Raw genomic sequence first — 22456 nt, forward strand, 5'->3', positions numbered from 1 at the left:
ACAAAATTCTCCAGGTTTTCCTAATGAACAAAGTGTACCAATTGACTTTTTATCAAAGCAAGGAGAACAGACTAACCATCTGTCACTTTGCAGAGCAGCTGCATGGAAGAAGTCTTCAATAAAGATCTCTTGCTTGGCTCTTTCTGTTTTGGAGTAAATCAGCTGAGAAAAACTCAACAGTAGTTCAAGAGATCCAATGATTCCTTCCTTTCTGAGTCCCTGCCTTCCTTTTCCTTCCTTTCTTTTCTGATAATTTCCTTTTCTAGTTAGTCACAAGCTTCTCTATTCTAAGACACAACTATCACCAGCTTCAATTACACTACAACACAGAGTTCTAAAGGCCTTGATCTAGAAACATACCAAAGATTTTTCCTCATCAAACCACAGTATGGCCAGCTCAGTACAATGCAATCATGTGGGCAACTTCTAACCCTGCAGCTGATTGCACTGATTCTAACACTCCATACTCATAATTTCAGATGTCTCCAGGCACACCCAGGTGTATGGGCGGCGTGGGAGATTGAGTTGACTTTTGGATAGTCCTGTATGGCTATCTCCTCAGGATCATCATGATTTCTGATCTTGTGAAATGTAGCAAAATGTTGACACATTTTTCCTTCATAAATTCCTCAGAGAGGAACGATAAAATTTGTTTAGCAAAGTATCAGGAAATGAAGAAAATATAATGAAACGTAAGCAGAGAAGCCAAAAATTTTGATTTTACCAGATAAAGTAATATGGTCTTCAAATCTACAGGAGATCAACAGGAACTGCAAAACAATTTCATAAACAAGCTGAAGAGTTTACCAAAAATTTTTTGGAAGATAGAATCTTTCCACTATGAAAGAAGGCAATCTAATGCCTGTACATTTGAGAATATAAAATAGTAATCATGTAGCGAACTGATCCTTGTTCTCAGATTACTGTACCAACCTGCTTTTGCTAGTCTCTGGGTGTGATGTCATTGCAAAGAGGAATATCACCTAAGCAACCCTATAATGCTAAAAAGCTTATAGCTGAACTGTGTAGAAGGAAACAGATGGGGCAGTATCTGGAAATTTTATTTGTCAGATATCGCCCATCTGTTTCTCTCCCTATCTGCATGTTTTGCAGTAATATCCATTTTTAGGAAGGCAAGTCAATCTAATTCTACAGAATTAGTTCAGTCTCATGCTTTATTATTGTTATTATTTAATTTTTATTTTTTACGATTCATTAATGGCTGGCAGGGAAACATAAAACCCGCACTGTGGGTTTTAGTGTGACTCAGCCCAATCATTTTTATTTCCATTCCATGAGAGACAAAGTTATACTTCAGGGCAAAATTAGTAGATGTTAACTTTTCTTATTAATTGGATTTAACAATTTTGACACATACAACAATTTCTCACATACAACAGACCTCCTAAATAAATGAATGGTAGAAGGTATTTTAAAATGCATTCTAAAACCGAAACAATCATGTGTCATTTCAGAGTAAGTTCTAGTTTCTTTGTAATGAATAGCTATTAAAATCAGTAAGTCTTTTTTGGCAGCTATCTGATTCCCTGAAAATAGAGCCACAAAATGCTTTGCATCAGGTATATTATTTATGGGGAGTACAGACAGACTTTGGTGGTAAAAATTAATTATGGGCTGAGAAATTCTATTTGTTTTCTGCTTCATATTTTTAGCTAAACATGAGCTAACATAATGCCAGTGACATTGCTCTTCTATCTTCACAGGATCGAAATTAAAACAAAAGCCACTTAAAATAGCAGCATAGGCATAAAGGAAGTTATTAGAAGTCAAGACCAGAAATAAGTGGCACTTCCAAATGGCCCACAGAATCCAGTATCAGGCAGGACCATGACTCCTTTCTGTTCCTTATGTGTAAGTACCAATACAGAGGTACTAATAGATGAGCATTTAGCTCTCAAAAAGAGTTAATGATAAATAATGACAGTAAGTGGGTTGGGTATACTAATTAATCTGACTAATTACAGGGGTGGTGAGCAAAGCAAAATGGAGGGGTTGAAACAAAATAAGCTCTATTCTGAAATGAGCTGCATCCTGATGCCATGTGTAGCTCATCAAATTGTAACAACTCTGCTCTTGACTCTAGCTCCCTCAGAATGCAGGGACTGATGTTGCTGTCATCCTCTCTTCACAGTCTTTCTTGCCAAATTATAGTTACCCTCTCTTTATTACCTAGGCCCAGACCTATCCTATCCTCCCCCTGTTCTTTTGATTATTTTTCCTTTCTTTCCCCCTTAATTTTACAGGATTGCTTTCTGACCTGCAGCTATCTGCATCAGCTTTTAAACTGACAATACTCGGTGACCCTGGCAACAGAGGGCTTCACAAGAACAGTTTTCTATCAGTGTCAGATTCGCTCTTTTCTTCATGTGTCCTTTGTCTACTTTGATCTTTAATTCTGGTCTCTGCTTTGATATTGATTCCTAGTCACATATCTCAGTTCTTTATCCCTTGTCTGTCTTTTAACTTGTCTTTTGCCAGCCCCTTCCCTAAGAGCTGCTTTGGGCAATCACAAACCTGGCATGAGGACATCCTGGTTCCTCCTGACTTGGGTCCAAATCACACACCATGTCTCACCTTGCCTTTAAAATGGGTTAATTCTTTGATTCTTGTGGTTCACATACTTCAACTCATTCTAAGTGCTGTATCTGAATCTTCTCTTTATCCTTTAAATCTTGTTTTTAATGTTTATGTTCTTTATCCTTTGATTAAGAACACAGGACAGGGTTGCACAGGTTATCAAATCCATTCCTCCTGTCTTTTGCAGGCAAGTTTGTCATGGAATTGCTTTCATAAATCTGCCAAGGTCTACTTTTAAATCGATTATTTTTTCCCCTCTGCTCTCCTAAGAGAAGCTGTTTCCACACCTTATGATTAGAAACTATGTCCCATTTTCCAGCCTATAATGATCTGTATCTTGCTTATGCTCTTTTTCCTTTATGACAATTGCATCCATTAACATCCCTGTTACACTCAGAAATGTCTCACGTCTTATTTTCCTAGGTTAAACAAATCAAACCCTTCTAATCTGTCTCAGATAAGCTCTCCCTTCCCCAGAGGCCTCTGCTCTGTTTAAGTCTGAATAAATTCTTCCTGAACATGCGTGATTGTAATTCCCTGTGATATCCTAGGTGGGATGCAACACTATTAATTTTCATATCTTTACTGGAAATATTTTCCCTGATGCTAGGCTTTACGTATCCTAGGCTTTACTTGCTTATTTCACAGCTGCATCATTCTGGTGACTCAAAAATGCCTTGTGACTCACTGGAGTCACAGGAGTTGGGGGTTTGGGGTTATTTTTTATTGATCATTCTCATAAAAAACTGTCATTGATAGTCCTTAATGGCATGACCCAGGACCTTAAAGCATTTAGGATCTTCTCCAATTTTTTATGCTTGAATCATTGAGAATAAAAATTGCATAAACTCACAATGTATATTTGTATACATAAATGCAAAAAATTTACAAAATATGCATTGATCCTCCCAGTCGTATTTTATCAGCAGAGTAAATTTAAAAGCCCCTCTCTTTAATGCAAAGTCTTGAAAATGTTAAGTCATATTTGTTCCCAGATGAGTCCTTATCTGATTTTACTCACATCCTCCTCTCAGCCCCGCAGTTCCATCCTCAGTAGACTACCATTAACGCCCCTTTAGCCACTGCTTTAGCTGAAAAATTTCTTATCTAGCTTGTCATGGCCCTGTGTGCAGCTACAGGCTCTGCTACAGGCTCTGCTACAGGCTCTGCAGCCTTGTCTCCTCACTCCTATGGGTTTGTCTGCCTGTGCTCAAGGCCACTTCTGACCTGGCACAGCCATGTGACCTTGTGTCAGACAGTGGTGATAAATTTCATGTAGGAGGAAGAGCTTGGAGAAACTTTGTTGGTTTCTCCCTGTATTTAAGGAGTGAATTCTGCATTTAAGTTCTAGCCTTGCCCCAGTCCCAGCCTATTTTACATTGCAGACACACCTGTGCATCACTTTGCACCTCACTGATTCTAACCCTGATTTGCAGACTTGATCTCAGATCCGTCTCCTTCCTATGAACTTGTCTGGAGACCTGTAATTTTGTTTGATCCTTGTTATTACCCCCAGATCTGCTCCTTCAGAGACTGCAGGAGGATGCAGGACGTTGCCCTGTTTACCTCAGTGGTGTCACTTCATCACCTAATGTGCTTCTCTTTCTGGAGCAGTCTGCTCTTGCTGCTTATTGATACAGCTTAGCATTTTATAGTATGAAATTATTTCCTACTATTTCCTATTATGTGAAAAATCATTGAATGAGTCAGCAGGTCTTCCTGGCATCTCTTGCCTCTTGGTGTCCCCAAAGTATTAAAAGTTTGTATCTGTGGTGCACAGTTAGTATTGGCTCTGACAGGTGATGAGGTACCTGGGTATGCCAGCAGTGCTGCTAAACTGAAACTAGGCTGAATTCTCACAATATTACACAGGCTCAACAGTAGGATAAACTAGTAGGATAAACTGATTCAAATAAAAGCTCAGGTAAATAATCTGTTGTATTTAATATTGGTGTAATATTGATATTTGGGGAAGTAGCCCCCCCCGCCCATGAATCTCCTTTTGATCTCAAATTCATGGAGATCACAAGTCATGGAGATATTTTCGTCGGATCTGATGAGCCCTTAACACAAAGCAGCAGAGGTTCCCACCTTCAGGTCTCACTTCCAGTTTCTACAATCTGCTTCTGGAGTAATACCTGAAACTCAACCACAGCACTTGGAGCTTTTGGAGCCCTGGAAGGAATTTCTCCAGCTGGGGGAGTATGCAACTCATGTTAGTATGGCTTTTATGCAGCAGCTGCCACTACCCTTGACCAAATTCAACCAACAAATGTGTCAAACCTATGTTGGTGTAGTCACGTCCCTAAGTAAGAAACTGGCACTATATTCTCCAAGTTACTGACACTTACTTGTGTTGGAGTGCTTATCAGTTGCACGTAATTCACTAGATTATTCCTCTTGCAATTATAAGAGGAATAACATATACGCAATTCCTTGCAGTCAAAATTTTTGCATGAAGGGAATTGCAAAGGGAGAAGCAGCCAGAAGAAAGTAGTGACTGTTACTGCTTGTATGGAAACACCTTACAGAGTAAATAAATATTGATAGTGATAAAACTGTGGACAGAGTTGTAAAGACCATCTCCTTCTGTCCCTCCCAGTTCCCTGATTATCTATACTTCCACAACAAAGCAATCAGCTGACAAGATGAAAATCATCAAGATAAACCTTGAACCTGGGTTTCTCAGTAAGAAGTGCAGAAGACCACACATACATCATTTTTTGGCAAGAGGACTCGAGTATTTTCCATTGACTCAAAAGTGACCAATGGCCAAGCCATACAAGAGCATTCTTGCTGCTGTCCTGTGTCCTGTGCTGGAGGAGCAGTTTCCCAAAGGCCACGGAAGCAATGAGTGTCCAGTAACAGGACTCCCAGCAGCAGAGCTCAGGCTGTTTGGGGAGAAACCTCAAAAGAGAGGTTTTGTGATAGGCTAAGTGCATCAGAAGAGAAAGAATGAGTCTGCTTGGGATGACAGGGAGAGAAACAAATTGGCTGTGGTATTATGTGCAAAATTCTGCATTCTTCAAATGTTGGGTTTGGAATGACAGGCAAATTTACCAACAGAAAATGCTGTGGCTTGGGAGCTGAAACAGACACTGTAGCAAACGCATACTTATCCTCACTGTTGGCTATAGCAATGAGCACACAGATACTGAAGTATTTATGTTGGGAAGTACATAGAATTGCTTAATCTTGATGTCAGTTACAAGGGAAGCTCAATTAGAAGTGTAGCAGTCCAAGACTTGTGAAGATGACTATTCAAGTCAGAACTGGGCTGCCAGCACAATCTTGGTTTTATGGCACAGACATACTGTGAATTGAGCCCAGGTCACTCTTTCTAACAGTCCATGACGTCCTTTCTCTGTGTATTCACACATAGGCTGGGAGCCTTGCTGTTTGTTCCATGACAAAACCTGGTTTTTATGGACTTTTTAAAAGCAATTTTTTTTCAGAAGAACTACGCAATAGTTTTTAATCCAAATTTTATTTTAGTGCAAGGTTAATTTTTCCTTTATGCAGTAATACGGATTTTTCCCCTGTCATACCTGGCTAGCACTGATATACCATTCCTGGGCACGGTAGGAAAAATGCCCGTGGTTCCATCGCAACCCTCGTTTCTCAAGCGCCTTCTCAGAAAGCTATTTTTTTCCCCCCTCCATAGAGCAGGTATTTTTTTTTCCTCTGTCGGACAACCCGACAAAGGCTAATTTAAATGGCGAGCACACTTCCAGGCGAGAACGCTTCCCGGCTCCGGGGAGCGCCCGTCGGGCAGGCACGTGCCGCCCGCCTCGCGCGGCGCCTCGTGCCCGCCTGGCGCCTGGATCCTGGATGCTGCAGCCGCGCTGTTCCCGCGGCGCGGGGCTCGGGGTCTCCTCCCGGGCCGCGCTCCGACCCCTCGCTGCCCACCGGCCCCGCTCGCTGCTCCGCGGGCCGGCGGCGGGGCGGGGAGTGCGTGCGGGGGGGCAGGGGTGTGTCCTGCTCTCCTGCTCCCTGCCCGGGGCACCGGGGTCTCCTCTCCTCTCCCGGCGGCTGCGGCTCACTCGGCTGGCCGTCCCGTGGCGGGACGTGTGGGCTGCCCGGGAGCCATGGCTCCGGAAAGTTTGCCGCTGCTCCTGCTGCTGGCGGCGCTCGGCAGCCGAGGCCAGTCGCCGTCGCCGCCGCCGCCGCCGCAAAGAGGTACAGGGGAGCGGGGAGCCCGCGCCTCGCCCGCCCGGCCGGGACCGCGGAGGGGAACCCCGCCACCAGCTCGGGAGTCCTTGTGTGACGGGAGGGACGAGGGGACAGGGACCGAGCGTGACAAGTGACCCCCAGGCTGCAGAGAAGGGACTCGGCGGGTGGCACCACCGCGGGTACCTCGGTGGCCGGGCCGAGCAGGGGCTGCTGCGGGGGCTGCGCTGAGGGGCCGGCACATCCCGCCTCCCGCCGCAATTCCCGCTCCCTCACACAAGCGCTAATGACCCGCTTCGCAGCAGCGCAGATGGGCAGCGCTGTGGCTGGACGGGCAGGGGAAAATCGTGTAGGTGAGGGAGCGCTGGAGGACGTGACCCCGTTCCCCAAGCGTCACACAAGAGTTACGGGCTGATCTGCTGGCATCCCTCCTGCAGCCGGGATGTGCCCGTCTGCTGGCATCTCTGTGACAGGGGAGGCTTGATAGGCTGTGTTAAAACACGTGTGGGCTGCCTGTACTGCTTTTAGTTCAGGTGGCAATTTGATGCACTTAGCCCGTCACAAAGCTTTTCTGTTAAAAACTAACCACGACGGGAATGGGAACAGAATCAATTTTATTCTGCATGGATAGTAAATGTCTTAGACATACCATTATCGTGCATTATACAGTGTTTAGGTGTGTTGACACTACAAGGGTGGTTTTTTGTTTGCTTTTTCAGTTAGTGTTCTGTGGAAAGATCAAAAAGAGTGTTGTACAGGTATGGGAGAAATAAACTTTAGTCAATTTCTCAGCTCTCATAGGAAATCCTTAAAACCAATCTTCAGCCCACAATATTCCTTCTGGTGCTTACATTCATGCTCTTAACATTTTTAGCCTTGCTGAAATGAATTCAGTTAGAAGATACTGTGGGTGTGTCAAAATAAAATTAATTCAAGCCTCTGGATTAACAGCTGTCTTTCCTTTGACCCTGATGTCACATAATAGGGTGAACATTATGGATTAAGAATTTTTACGATTTAGGATTTACTTTGGAAAACATGATACGCTGACTCCTTAATATGAATTTTGCTGTGTGAGAATAAATGAAAGTTGATCAAATGTCTGTGTGGATAAAAACTCATCCAAAATTAGACAGTGTTTAGATGACGACTTATTGGTAAACATTGAAGACTGGGATTTCAAAAGTAGAGCATTTAAAATACAGTACATAATACATTTTCTTCTTGCTGATTTTTTCTTCTTTTTTTTTTTCCCCTAATTAATTTTCTTTTTGCTAATATTGATGTGGCATTTCTTTTAGTATTCTCTCTCTCCCATGCACATATATACACAGAGACACTTTTAGAGAATGCCCTTTTGTTTATGCAGGATCATGGTTTCCTTTAACCTCAACAGTGAAGGGATATGTTAATTATTTCCCTTTTAAATTAGAAGTGGGTGTGTTTGGTGTTCATCTGCTGCATCACTTATATTGTAAGTGAGCTCTGGTAATTCCATGAAGAATCCTAGGACTTCTAATTAAATGTTAGTGTGGTGATGGGAGGTACCTTCTAAACTTAACAACTGAATTCAAGTTCTGGACTGCCAAATTTTTATGCCATTTACTGTCTTCTGAATTTCTTTTTAAGATCTGTTGCAGCTGCTAGGAGGTGCTAGCACTATGTAGATGTCACTGTGTTGCCCACTGCAGACAAAGAGGTAATGAACTCCTCTGTAATGCAAAAAGTTAGGAAAGTCTGACTTCACTGAAGTCCTGGGGGATTTTTAACATGTACAAGAATGTTACTGCATCAGTGGTTTGTATCTTTAGACTTACAGCTTTTGTTTTTCGACTTAAATGTTATTTGGTAATAACCATAATGTTGGATGCTTAGTAATTGTTAGCACCAGTTGGATGTCTGTGGACAAAATTATGTAACAGAGCTGCAACGCTTTGAAAAACACCATTTGAGACATCACAATGAATTCCCATGTTGTTTTATAGAACAGAACATTTCAAGAACATTTTGCACCTCAAAGACGGGAACAGTCTGTATTTCTTTTTTTGTTTCTGTTCTTGTGGTTAATTTTTTTTTTCTTTTTAAATTGTTAGAAGACTTAATGTGGTCAGAAACCTGGAGTTAATTTCAAGCTGTTTTTTTTTTTTTGTTGTTTTTGAGATTTTTTTTTTGGTTTTTTTTTTTTTTTGTTTTTTTTTTTTTTTTTTTTTTTTTTAGCTACACATATTATCCTTTTTGTATTTTGAACACTAAATAGTCATGTAGCATTTCTGTCATGCTTTAACCCCAGCCAATGACCATATACCACACAGCCCCTTACACACTCCTTCAAGTCCCAGCAGGACTGGGGAGAAAATCAGACTGGTAAAAGCTGGAACACTCATGGATTGATATAAAGGCAGTTTAGTAGGTAAAGTAAAAGCTCTGCAGGCAAACAAAGCAAAGCAAGGAATTAATTCCCTGCTTCCCATGGGCAGGCAGGTGTTCAGCCATCCCCAGGAGAGCAGGGTCTCATCACACATAACAGTTACTTGGGAAGACAAACACCATCATTCCAAACATCTCACGCTTCTTCCTCCCACTTTATATACTGAGCATGATGTCATATGGTATGGAATATCCTTTTGGTTATTTGGGGTCATCTGTCCCAGCTATGTCTCCTCCCAGTTTCCTCTACACCTCTGGCCTCCTCACGAGTGTGGCAGTACAAAAAGCAGGAAAAGCCTTGGCTCTGTGTAAGGCCTGCTAAGCAATAAGAAAAACATCCCTGTATTATCATCACTGTGTTCAACACAAATCTAAAACACAGCCCCATATGAGCCACTGTGAGGAAAATTAACTCTACCTAAGCTGAAACCAGTGCAGTTTCTCAGAAAATGGAAGAATCAGAACCAGAAAGGCATGTGCATTCTTCAACAGTGTTTCTTAAAGGTGTGCATAACTTGCAGTTAAGGTAAACTGACCGAAGTGCTATGCAATGTTCCTTTGAATCTTGAACCTTGGTTAATCCTATTTGGTGTGGAATGGGAGAGAACCAAAATAGTAGTAATTTAGAAGGTAACGTAAAATTTCTTTTGATCTTGAATTCATGCATTTTTAAAAGGATCTCTCTATCTGTTATGAGAGAGAGCGGAAGCTATGTGTCTGTGAAAGGTGTGAATAGAAGGGACAGGGCTAAGGAACATACACTGCACAGTAACTTGATCTGTAATGTCAGCTGCTGACATCGGTGGAGATAATTCATGGAGTACAGGTGCTTTTAGCATGTGTGGAAGGAAGTGTAAGTTGACTCCAAGTGGTGATGTATATAGGATGCTTGTAAAGTCAAAGTGAGATTTCCCACTCGAAAGAGAAATGAGGGGTGAACATCAGCAGGATATGACTAGTGCCTGTCTGTTAGGCAGTGGATGGTGTCAGGCAGGTCAATATTTTTAAGTCTCTCTGTAGGTGTACATTTTTTAAACAAGTTTCTGGAGAGTTTAGTTCAAAACTGTGTTCTCTGTGTTATGTCATTGCAACTAGGACTTACAAGATTCCTTCCCACATACAAACCTGTGTGTATATTGTACCCTATACACTGAAAAGTCAAGGGACAAGGCTAATAGGACATAAGTTTGGTATTTCAGATTTAAGAATGAAGAACGTGTGTAGACTTAGATTCTCTCTTTCCTGAGACAAAAACACCCCAGATGCTTTGTTTTTGTAATCTGTAAAAGCAGAAGTCAAGTTTCCTCTTTCTTTGGAATTTCTTTGGAGTAAGGTCAATTTCAAAACTCACCAACACCACTCAGCTCTAATCTTGTAATGGAGAGCATCTCCATCATGGCTGATAGCATTTAAACATTCAGAGCACTCTGCTGGCTCTATTTGGAGAACAGAGCTTGTAAGAGATTTACTTGGTAAACTTGCTTTCTACTTTTCTGAGAAAACAAGGCTTAGATGATTGTTTATCAGCTTGTTCTCACCAGAATAAATTTTGAGTCTGTTACCCAATATCAGCAAATATAAAAACAATGCAAAAGTCTTTAAGATATGATGACTGAAAGTCAATGGCTGCTTAAGAGAATGAGTCCCAAAATACTTTATCTTCTGCAAGAAGAAAGGTAGAATTTAGCCATTATCTAACCCATGTAGTCCTTGTAAGTCAACATGTGTAGAGCTCTGGCTAGAAAAATATGAAGGAGGATATGACTGTTGTGGAGGGCTGGCATCTTAGAATGCATAAAATTCTGTGTAATTTTATTTTTTAAGGATTTACTTAATCCAGCTTCAGGATTTTGTAACAGGTAACAAGCCTTGTTCACTGAAGGTGTACTGCAGTAAAGTACATTCTGTATGTTTCCTTTTCACAGTCTGTATGCTGTTTAATGTTCTGGTAGATAAATTTTTTTGTGATCTGGAAATTATGATTTCCTTTTTTATTATTATTTATTTGTTTGTGTACAAGATCATAATCAGTTATACCAACTCTTTTAGCAGTATTTACTGCTGTCTGATCAGTTATTCAGAGATTAACTACCCCAAAATGCTGCTCTCATATATACATTCTAATTGCTTTTAACTTTTTCTTCAAAGCTGTTGTCCATATCACTTTCTTATAGTTCAATAACTGGCTGAGAAAGTGAAAGCAGAGAGAATTAATATGTGTTTAAGGTTTAGAATGTGAGAAATAGTAAAGGGCCAGCCTAAGGTGTTAGAAATAGGTAGAATTGCCCAGACTGACTGGAGACATGGGCTTTTTGTGTACTTGCTTTAACTAGAAATAACCACAGCCAAAGCATATGAGGTAGGTCTTGTACATGAATGTGTGAATTTCTCCAAGCAACAAATAAGAACATAAGATGGTAAGACGCATTTTATATATAACCTCCTTATTATTAATTTTTCCTCCGAGTTTTTTAAATGAGTCATTCTTATTAGGCTTGAAATGCTAAAGTCAGAACAGTGGTTCTTTAACCTGTTCCAAAAATCCGCTTTAAAATAATACAGCAAACAATCATTTTTAATTAATTCAGGCTGGAGGAAGGAATCCACCCACACATGTTCTAATTTCTTATCCAGCTACTTGGACTGACAGTTTTTTGAGATTATAGTACTTTGGAATAAGAGGCAGCATGAATTCCTGGTGCAGGGTGGATTTTTCTTTTCTTTTCTTTTTCTTTTAATGTTCTTCCTCCCCCCCAGCCCCAAAGTCCAGACTCCTCATATTTACAGGTCAGGAATGGTGATGATGCCTCGTGGGCACAAATACATGCAAATGTGAACCAGTGTGCATACCTAATGATCTCCTTTTTCCCCCAACTTCTTCTCATACATAATAATCTCTAATTACTGGATATTTTTCTCCTAACAAAGTGTTCTATCTAGAATATATGAGCTCATATGTCACATGCTAGCAACTCAGGCTGTGCTAGCAATCATACAGACCAAATCTTGCTTGCAGATGTAAAATACAGACCAAAATGTTATGTTTGTTAAACTTTATATTGATTTCATCCATGTGTTTGAAATAGGAAGGGGAATTCCTTGTGTTTGCCAATAAAGCTATTTCATGAGCTGGCTCTTGCTGATGACTACATGTTATTTATTCTCTTTTACCAGCTACTGTAGTTGATAGACAATTCCTAGTTTCTGTTTTTCTGCAGTTTTCGTGTTTTCTTCAGTCCAAACATGTAGATAAGAGAGGTTCTGAAGAAAATGGTATTTTGCAACACTTCTGTACTGTGAGTAAGGTTGAGATTAGACTTTTTTATTATTTATTTTTATTAGAAAAATTATAAGATTTCCAGAAAAAATAACTTGGATTTGTGTGATTTTTGTGCTGACAAATAACAAAGATCGCTCAGGATTCTTGCAATACTCAAAACAAATAACTGTTATTCCTCACATATTTTTTCAGCAGTTCAGTCTCCATTAGTTACACCTTAGCATCACAAGGATTTTCATAGGACTCTTGCACCCTGCCAGATTCCTCTAGCAGACATTATCTTTGAATCAGACCTTGTAATAACATTAGACTGTAAAGCAGCTGTAGCAGCATTGTGCCAGGGAGCTCTTGTGAAAGCTCAGGAAGAATAATAAACATTCCTGCAGAGTGGATTATCCAAATACCATTACAATGCCTTGTTCTGTCCCAACTGACGTGTATGTACTACTGTCATGATTCATGGACTTAAGATGAAATAAAAAAGAGAGTTACCTAAAAGTGAACAAAATTTTATATAAAATTTATTTTTATAGCTATATCAATTGTTTTTAATGGCACATTACTATATCTTCTCATTATTCACCTAACCCAATAAGTGGGGGTGTTCTTCAAGTCAATTAGAAAGAATTAGAAGAATGCCTCTAAACATACTGTAATGTATTTCCCACTGCTACCGGAAAATGGAGCAACGCTGGGGATTGGCAATCAGGAGTTTGGAGGTGCAAGACAAACAAATCAGAACCCCTGTTTTTCTGCACACTTCTAGTGATAGTGAGAGTTTATTTAGGATTTAATTTGGTTTTCTACATACACACCTGCTTCTTAGATGAACCCTGAGAATTTTTGATGCCACTTTCACTCAGGCTACCTTTAGGTTTTGATGGGAGATGCTGAATGTGGCACTTCATTACTCTCTTTATGCTAACTGGTTAACAGCCTGTAATCCTGCTCCACAGAATTGTCTGGGTAATCACTACTGTAAAGAATTGCATTATATATTAACTTTCCTGGCATTTATCCTGCACGGGCAATGCAGAACTACTGCTATACATTTGCTGCTGAATAACTTTTAGACTGGGAGAAGGAACAAATATCATTATTTTTACATATCACTGTGTTTCTAAATATGTGTGATAAAATGCTGTGTGGCAGTGATAACTGTTTTGTGCATTTTCTGAGCACTTCTGTAATGGTGATAATGGGAGTAGTCTGGATTCCTCTGAAAGCCACACAGCTCTATGGAACAAGAAGAAATCCATGCCTTTCAAAGAGGACAAAGTAACATGGCAAAAAAATACAGGGCTTTTGAATTTGGCATGTGGAACCACCAGGAATGGAACAAGTATGTTTGTGCAAATCCCAGAGCTGGTGATTTGGATGTGGTGCACTTGCACATCTAATTTGACCGTGCAAATTATGCATACATTTTTGTCATGTTAACAAAAAGATTGCAGACCACCACATTTCTTAGGTTTAACTTTAAGTCATCATTGACACTGCTGAAGTAGGTAATTTTACAAGAAGAAAGCTATTCTTGATACTATTTCATCCCTGTGGATCACTTTTTTAGTCAACTTTTATGACAATTGTGGCAACACCCCAATTGTGAATATAGGGATTCCCACATGTGTGTAGTTCATGACATAAACCAGAGTATATTTATCATTGATGTTTGATTTTGGTTCAGTTGGAGATTATTTTACATTAGTCATTCCTTCTTAAAGATGATTGAGTCCTCACACAAAAAGGTTTTCTTTACCATGGGAAAAACACCCACACATTTAATTGGAAAATATATTTGTAATATTCACACTGAGTTATTCTCTTAAGCACAATGTCTTTCTACAGCTGGATACAGCCTTCTAAATTAGTTCCATTGCATTAAGGTTGTGCGTTGTGTGGAATTAGGGTCTGTAAGTGTCACTTTTGGTATGCTTATGTAGTAAATATGAGAAATATTTTCTAAATTCAGAGTAAGTGGGAAGCCTTAAATGCATGCCCTATAATCATTGATTATGCATGCAGCTTCAGCTTCGCCCCACTGGAGCTTTGACATAGAGAGTAAGACAGTCATTTGCCAGAAAAATTAATAGTTAAATGCCTGAATAGTATCAACTTCATAGCTTGCTAACTGGAGGAGAAAAAGTACTGAATGTGCCTGCCATATTGGTAGGAGTTATTTAAAAGTGACTTTGAAGCTCATAGTTTAATTAGTGAAAGAACTTTTATGGCATATAAAAGTGATGGGGAAAGCAACAATAACCAGAATCATCATCGTGTGCATCAAGAGGTTGAGTCAGTTCTTGGTGAAATGAGGCACTGTCTCACAAGAATAAAGTGGAACTCAAGCTATTAGACTAAGTCATTTGTCTATTCATTGAGGATAAGCCTTATCCTTTGGTCAGGGTTAGTACACTCATGATTTCAAATTTGGCTGTATTTCTTGGAGAATAATATCTAAAGGAATCAATGTATGCACCTCGTTCTTATGTCTGGGTTCTTCATGATACGTCTGAAGGCTGTTTGTACAGTACTTTGCTTCCACTTGCAGTATATATTTGTCCCAAAAGATCTATTTAAAACTTCTCTTATAAAGAGGTTTTTGTGTAGCTACTTGTTCTGCCAGTCTGCTTTTGGCCTGCACCTCGGTTAAGCCCCATAATGTCATTCAAAATAATAATATCACATTTGTGCTACAAGAAAGAGAGAGATCAGTGCTTGGACAGAGCGCAAAACTGTGTTTATAGTTTTTGCACAGTGTTTCTGTTTTCATTATCTATAAAATCTCAGTTTTATTTTAGTAATTAGTGACTTTTCATTTGAACACATAGCTTACAGATACATGCGAGATTACAGAAACTTATATAGCTTGTCAGTGCTCATTTTAAAAAATGTTGAGGAACACAATGTACTTTTTGAGCGTAAAAAATTGGGAGGCAAGAATATTTATGCCTGTCTGTAAGAAGAAAAATTAAAAAATAATTAGATATTCTGTGAGATTACTGCTAAGAAATGAAGCTTTTTGCTTCAGGAATTAACCTTTACTGACATGAAACCTTGTCTTCATATTCCAGGCTCTTTGGGGCTAAGAAAGAGGTGCCATATAGGCAGAGGTCATAGGGTGCTGGATAACATGTATAAAATAGTTGATGAGAAAAATTGTGGTGCTGAGCAAACTAATGAAAGGTACACAGTAATTTCTGATTGTGTGTAGCATTATAGAAAACATAGATAATATCCTTGGGGTTTTGATCTAAACAGCAGATACAGGAGGATAGAAAAGCTGATTTATGAAGTTATCAACTCTGGGTATAGAATTTGTTGTTAGCATGAAAGTGTGAAATCAACTTTGATAGAAATTAAAGCTGAGGAGTGCTTTCAGCTCAACAGCTCTAGGAGAGATAGATATTTGAATTCAAGGTTTAGGGGAGGTTGTAAAGAATTTGGTGTGAAAATGCTGATAAAGTAATGTCATTATACAACTGATTGTTTAACAGGTTATATGAACAGCCTCATTAGAGGAGAACTAGAAGGCAGCAAATATATTGCTGATATTTAAAAAGGCGTCCCATGGTAAACCTAGTAACTGTAGAGTTAGAACTGAACACATTTGTAGGCATATTAAAGTATACAGTTAGTAAAGACATGGATAAATGTGTTGTGTTGGCAAGATCCAGAGTGGTTTTTGTTATATTCTATGTAGGAAAAAACTGTCAAGGAATGTGTATTAATAAGGACTATAATAGTAGACCTGGGTTTTCAGGAGAGCAGTTGAGAATATGTCTGAGTGTCATAAACTATGATTTCACAGAGAAAAAGGAAAGAACTCAGTTTATGGAAAAATTCATAAAGGTTTTGACAAGCTGTATGCCTGTCTGGATTGGAATTAGTCTTAAATTGAATTGATAGATGTGAACATTAGTTACATTGGAAGCTTTTAATTAATTTTCTGTAATTGTTATAGCGGTCTGCTTTTCTTCGCTTGACATGAGAAAATGCAGCATTCAGCTAAACAGGGTTCAGCTAGTTTCTTACAACTCAGTTATTAAAGATCCAGTAAGTAGAAAGTGTTCTGCCTTATCTAAGCTGCTATGACTGATCAAGGATTCCAGTTTTACACACAATCATTTATAAACCTTCAATTTTCATGTGTATCTCACAATCTCTGTGGAAGATGGGCTAAATTGTAGGCAGTCTGCTTAAAAAATGGTGAAATGTGTTGTTGCTTGAATGTAGACTGTGCTTTAATCATCCACCTCACTTATGTGTATTTGTGAAGCAAACCTGTTTCACATTTCTCATGCAAGAAATTCTCAGTCTCACTTTTCCTTAATTTTATTTGTAAGTATTTTCATGGGAAGACTTATGCCTGGAAACATTAAGAAGCACAGCACAGAAAGTGACACTGAACAGGCAGTTTGAATAAGTTAGGAAAAGTAAGACCTAAATAGATTTATAGTTTCTATAAATATAGGTTTGTATGAGTTGTTGCAAAGTGAAAATAGCTCCTGCTGTAACACGCATAATATGGCTTTCAGCTACTGCGTCTCTTCCTCTGCTGTAACAATCACAGAATGACTTGGATTGGAAGGGACTTTTAAAATCATCTTGTTCCAACGCCTATTCTGGGGGCAGGGACATTGGACCAGGTTGTTCAATGCTCCATCCAGACTGGATTTGAACACTGACAGGGATATGGAACATCTTTGGACAACCAGTTCAAATCAGTTCCAGTGCCTCACCATCCTCACAGTAAAGAAGTTTATCTAAACCAAATTTGTCCTCTTTGTATGAACCCATTACTCCTTGTCCTGTCACTACACTTCCTGATGAAGAGTCCATCCCTGGCTTCCCTGTAGATCCCTTTCAGATCCTGGAAGGTTTCTATGAGGTCTTCACGCAAGCTTCTCTGCTCTAGACTGAACGGCTCTAATGTTGCTGTTGTGACAACAGAGACTTTTCTTCCCAGTAACTGTTGCATGGGCTCAGTCAGTTTCGTGCCAGAGAAGCTGAGTGGCTGAGCAGTGTGTGCCTAAGATAACCTGACAGACCCCCAGGGTAAACGGTGCCTGTAGGAGCCTTTATACTGCTCAGGTGCATGACTTCACACATGGTCCATAAAAAGTGAGCACTCTCTTAAGCTACTTGTGTCCTGTAGAGTACTCCTGTCCTTTTAATTCCTGGGAATTAAAAGGAAATTTAGGTGAAAGATATGAAAATAAATACTTCTAACTATCTCAAAATCTATTGATGAATGAATCCATTCATTGACTGAAGTATCTTTGTAATACATCATTAGTTTCAAAGTGAGTCAACATTATTAAGACAATCTAGAATGAGATGAAATTAATTTATCCAGTCAGTTTAATAAACTCAAGTAATTATTAAATTTTGTATTAAAAAGCCACTATATTCTGCCTAGCAGACCTTTAAAACACTTCTGGAATTAGTTAAAAAATGTAGGATCTGTCTACAGTATGACAGTTCCTCTACAATTATTTTCTGGAAGTGAAACTGAACTTACATATTCCCTGTTAAACCAAATCCACAGAGAGTCCAATGAAACAATTTTCTCTCAATCACTACCTGGTTTTCCTTTACAGCTGTTAGTTGAAATAATCTAAGTAAAATTTTGTGGTATGTACTCATTTTAGAGGAAAGTTAGGTTTGTTTGAAATTACTGTGAAATTCTTACTGGCTTCCTCGTGGCAAGAATTCAACTCCAAGTCATTATGGAAGAAGTATACAACACAGAACATAACATTTTGTTCTGTCTTACTGTTCTGCTGAACGTTTTTGTGTGCAAGCCATTTATTTCTGCAATGTCTGGAAGAACAAGAGGGGCCAGAGGGTCCCAGGGGTGTCAGAATGTATTGTTAAACTGAGGCATTAGCTGTAGTTGAAAACTAGGGAGTGAGTGGCTACGCAGAGCTATTAAGAAGCATTTAGTGTTGTTTCCTGTTTAAATGAGGCTGTGTTTCTATCTTTGTATCAGCTCCTTTGACTCTACAGCAATACCTTAACAATAAACCAAACATCTAAGATAAACTAATCCTGGAAATGGTATGTTCTTTAAAATTACATATACAGATCCATAGTAGTCTCTTTTGTTAGGAATTAAACTTATCCGTGTCAAATTTGAGATGTTTTCACTGTATCAGCTGGGCTGAAAAAACAGCTGTTCTAAGTCTGTGAGGATCAAAATATTGACATGTCATCATATGGTACTTCTGGAATCCCACTGTTCTGTTTCATAAACATTAATCACTCCTACATATGCACTTATGAGTGTATCTATGTTTCATGAAAAACCTGACGAGGAGTAATGCCAAACAGTAATATAATTCTTTATGTACAAATAATTCTTGTAATTTTTACCAGTGCTGAGAAACTTCAGCAAAGGATTCAGCCTTTATTGGATAAAGTGTCTTAAGAAGTAAGCTCAAGGTTTTAAAGGCTTATTCTAAAAGAATTCTGATTAATTTTTATTAGCAAAGCTAATTGTATCTGACACCTTATTAGATTTTAAGGTGGATTTAATGTGTAAGAGTGTATTTAGTGTATTGGACCTAAAGAGATTTTAAGATATGATACTTCTCATCCTTAGTTTCCACTAGGAAATATAATTAGCATGAAAGTGAATTAGTATATTTGTTTTACATTTATTTATTTGTTTTTAAATTGGCAAGCACACACAAGCTCTTTTCTTTCTGAATATCTTTGTAGCTTTCTTCTTTAAAAAACCCTGACATTTTGACCTATTTTGTCTCTAGTTAATGGATGTTCTCTCTTACTAAAATCTTAACTGAATTTTTGTACCTGGTGTGCTCTACTATACATCAGAGAACGTAAGCTTCATCACAATGCATGTTGCTCTAGCTAAGATGCAACATATATAATGGTTAGAATTACTGCATACTGCTGAGATGCATTAAAATTCCAACCAAATTAATTACCTAGGGCTTTCAGAATTTGGCAACAATTTTGGGTAAATCTGTGTTGTTCATACTAGACTGTGGTTGTAGGACTGAGATAAAGAGCACGTGGTTTAAAGCCAACAGATGGCCCTTAGACATGACCTAGCTGTGGCAATAGAGACTGTAAGGAGAAACAAGTAAGGAGATTGTAGCTATTCTGAGGCACTTTGCTTTTAAAAATAGTGTTCTTAAGAACATCCTTGACTTGAGACAGATCATATTTCCCACTCTTGGAACAAACCCTATTATTGTTATACTTCATCCCCTTTCTCTAGTGAATGTTTCTGCATAACTTCCATTCAATTGAAATTTTTGTATCTGTCTAGAATAGATGTGTACTTGAAAGGTGAGCTAAGCTGTTCTTTCCACATTCATAAATGAAGTCTGTAAACTGCTGTTTAGATAAGTACATTGTGTTTTTGATACAGATATATAATGGAATACTGAATTAATTTTAGTATTCTAATAATATTATTAAATCTAGCAGGTTTATGTCCTCTCCCCACAAACTTATCCTTGGATCTGGCAGCTTACTTGGTACAAGACCTGAAAGGGAAAACTAGGTGCACACACCTTGAATAATTTGTGTGTCAGTCTTCAGCCTCATAAGAAAGGCTCAAGAGGATTGTTTTAATAGGCCTGGAAGCAGAAGTAGTTCTTCTATTGGAAATACGTTGTTGCATAGCAAGAGGCTCTCTTGTCAGGATATTGTTGCATTCAGTTATTTGAAATGTGTGATGAGGGATTGTTGTTTTCCTTAAAATCTGTAATTAATCTGCTTGAGAGAATCTGGGGTCAGGTTTCCTTTCCAGATAGGAGTATTCAAGCACACTGTTCCTGGGATATATTACACACATATTCTCTTACTCCAGTCCTGGTGAATATGGATGATTAGCCTCACGTGTATCAGCTGACTAGAAAAATAGCAACATGGTGAATCTGTGTTTTTAAAATGTGGTATTTGTGTTAATGTGGTATTTGTTTAAAATGTGTGAGGCGATCCTCAGTGGCGTGGAGAGAATGGTAAAGCAGGCCCTAGAAGAAGTTGTGTAAATAGAAATACTGTCCTTTATTTAAGAGTGGTACACTTTCAGTGTTCTTGTTCTACATGCTCAGTATGGGATTTTTGAAAATTATCCAGTTATTGTTTTAGAGAAATGCTTAGTGTTTGCAGAGTCAGGCCCCAGAAGGACAAGTAATGCATGAAGGACATAGAAGTTTAGTGGCCTTCCAAATCAGGTCACAGCCCATGTTTTTGCCTTTGATAACAAACTCTTGTAAACTGGATATTTGAACAACATAAATAGGAAGTCTTAAATTTAAATGAAGGTTAAAAAATAATGCCCTAGATTTGCATCTGGCTTTTGTTACCAGTCTTAGAACGCTGCCCAGAGCAACAGCATACTGCATGGGAAATCTGATAATGTTGTGAATCTTTCAACTTTATGCATTCTAATCTGAGTGTGGTTTCCTGTAGTATTGCTGATATGCCAGATAAAACAAGCTTGGATCCAAAATCAACCTCTGTTATAAATGGATGCTCTCTATTACCCCTGTTTGTCCTGTAATCTGTGATTAACTGTTCCCTATCACAAAAGGGAAAACATTTTTATATTCAGTTTTGTGTGTAGACTTGTTTCCAAATGGTAAGCAATTGCTGTTTACATTACTGTTTAGTTCAAGTGCAGTTATGTTTTATTTTATGCTATATTTATGTGCAGAAGTACTTTTATTCAAAACAGCATCTTCAGGGTAACCAACTGCTTTCATGTTTCTTCAATGGCTGTAAAACTTTTCACCATGGTGATGAAATTATCATGATTTGGCTTCTTCAAAGTAAGCTTTTAAAAAATTTAGTTGAAATTATATACAATAGATTGCTTATGAAGGATTAAACTCCAACAGCAAAATTTAGTTTGAACAAATAAAATTAATTATTTTGCTCTTTCTGAGGGCTAAGTAGAATTTATAAATAAAAATACTAAGAGTTGGTCCCTTTCATTCCTTTCTCCCTGTCTGGGCAGACTTCGATCAGATGTTTAGACATGAATTCCAATATTCACATTTCCTAATTACACTGAGAGAGTTTTGGCGGTTTTGTGCTCCAAAATATGTAGTATTACACAGTAGTCCCCCCCATTTCACTTAAGGATTTTCACATTTGTAAAGAGACAAGCAAGTTTTGCTGCTCTCTTATGCTAGAAGTTTCTTAACATTGTATTTCTCTAACTCAATATGGCATTTCAAGAACATAACCAAGAAAAGAAAGCTACCTCAGAAACCCGAGCCACTGAGACATGAACTGCTGGGGGAAGTTGACATCAGCATGTAGCTTGATTAGGGAGGTGTTCTGTCAGTCATTAACAGAGTTGTTTTACTTCATACAGAACTTCAGAGTACAAGTTTGGGGTACTCTTATTTTTCTTCTGAAGGAGGCTTGTTCAGATCTAAATAGAGAGATTAACTGTCCCAAATTTAGGGGCTTTGCTTTCTTGCCTTATGCCCTGATACTGTTAGAAAAAAGGGAGATCGTGAAGAAAGAACTAATGTAACTGAGTAGTGGGTTATATAATTAGCAGTTGAGACCAACATTCTTTAGACAGAAGGGCAAAGAAAGAATAGTAATGACAAAAATACTGGTGATATTACAATATACTTTTCATGTTGAAAGACTAGACTAGACTAGTTTCCCTAACTGAGAAATGCTTCCTTTTGTGTTCTGGATCAAATTAATATTCAAGAATTCAGGGGAACAGATTGAGTAAAAAGTGTGAAAATGCCTGCTCCTTCCCTCTCCTCAAGTAGTTTGGAATTTGGCCAGTGTCCTAGGAGCTGAAAAGCATGTATTTAAATCCTTTTGGACAATTATGGATCAGTCCTCTGTACTGGAGCTGTTGGTTTATTTCAAAAATTATATTTCTGATGCCTTATTAGATTTGCAAGAGTGTAAAAATTTACAAATCATGTACTACTTGGTGAAAGTGACAGTAACTGAAGTCTTAGA

General features: G+C 38.7%; 1 protein-coding gene across 6 annotated transcripts in view; it reads left to right on the plus strand.

Moving 5' to 3' along the window:
• The first annotated feature begins 6470 nt into the window (after positions 1–6470).
• Positions 6471–22456, plus strand: part of LAMA2 (laminin subunit alpha 2) — a 334884-nt gene continuing 318898 nt past the window's right edge. For all 6 annotated transcript variants that reach the window (XM_041469664.1, XM_041469666.1, XM_041469665.1 and 3 more), the window contains exon 1: positions 6471–6777. In XM_041469664.1, coding sequence (XP_041325598.1) covers positions 6687–6777 — 91 coding nt within the window. In that variant the 5' untranslated portion in view covers positions 6471–6686. The remainder of the gene's footprint in view (positions 6778–22456) is intronic.

Source organism: Pyrgilauda ruficollis, unplaced genomic scaffold, assembly GCF_017590135.1.
Source record: "Pyrgilauda ruficollis isolate IOZ18807 unplaced genomic scaffold, ASM1759013v1 scaffold24, whole genome shotgun sequence".
Taxonomy (NCBI): Eukaryota; Metazoa; Chordata; class Aves; order Passeriformes; family Passeridae; genus Pyrgilauda; species Pyrgilauda ruficollis.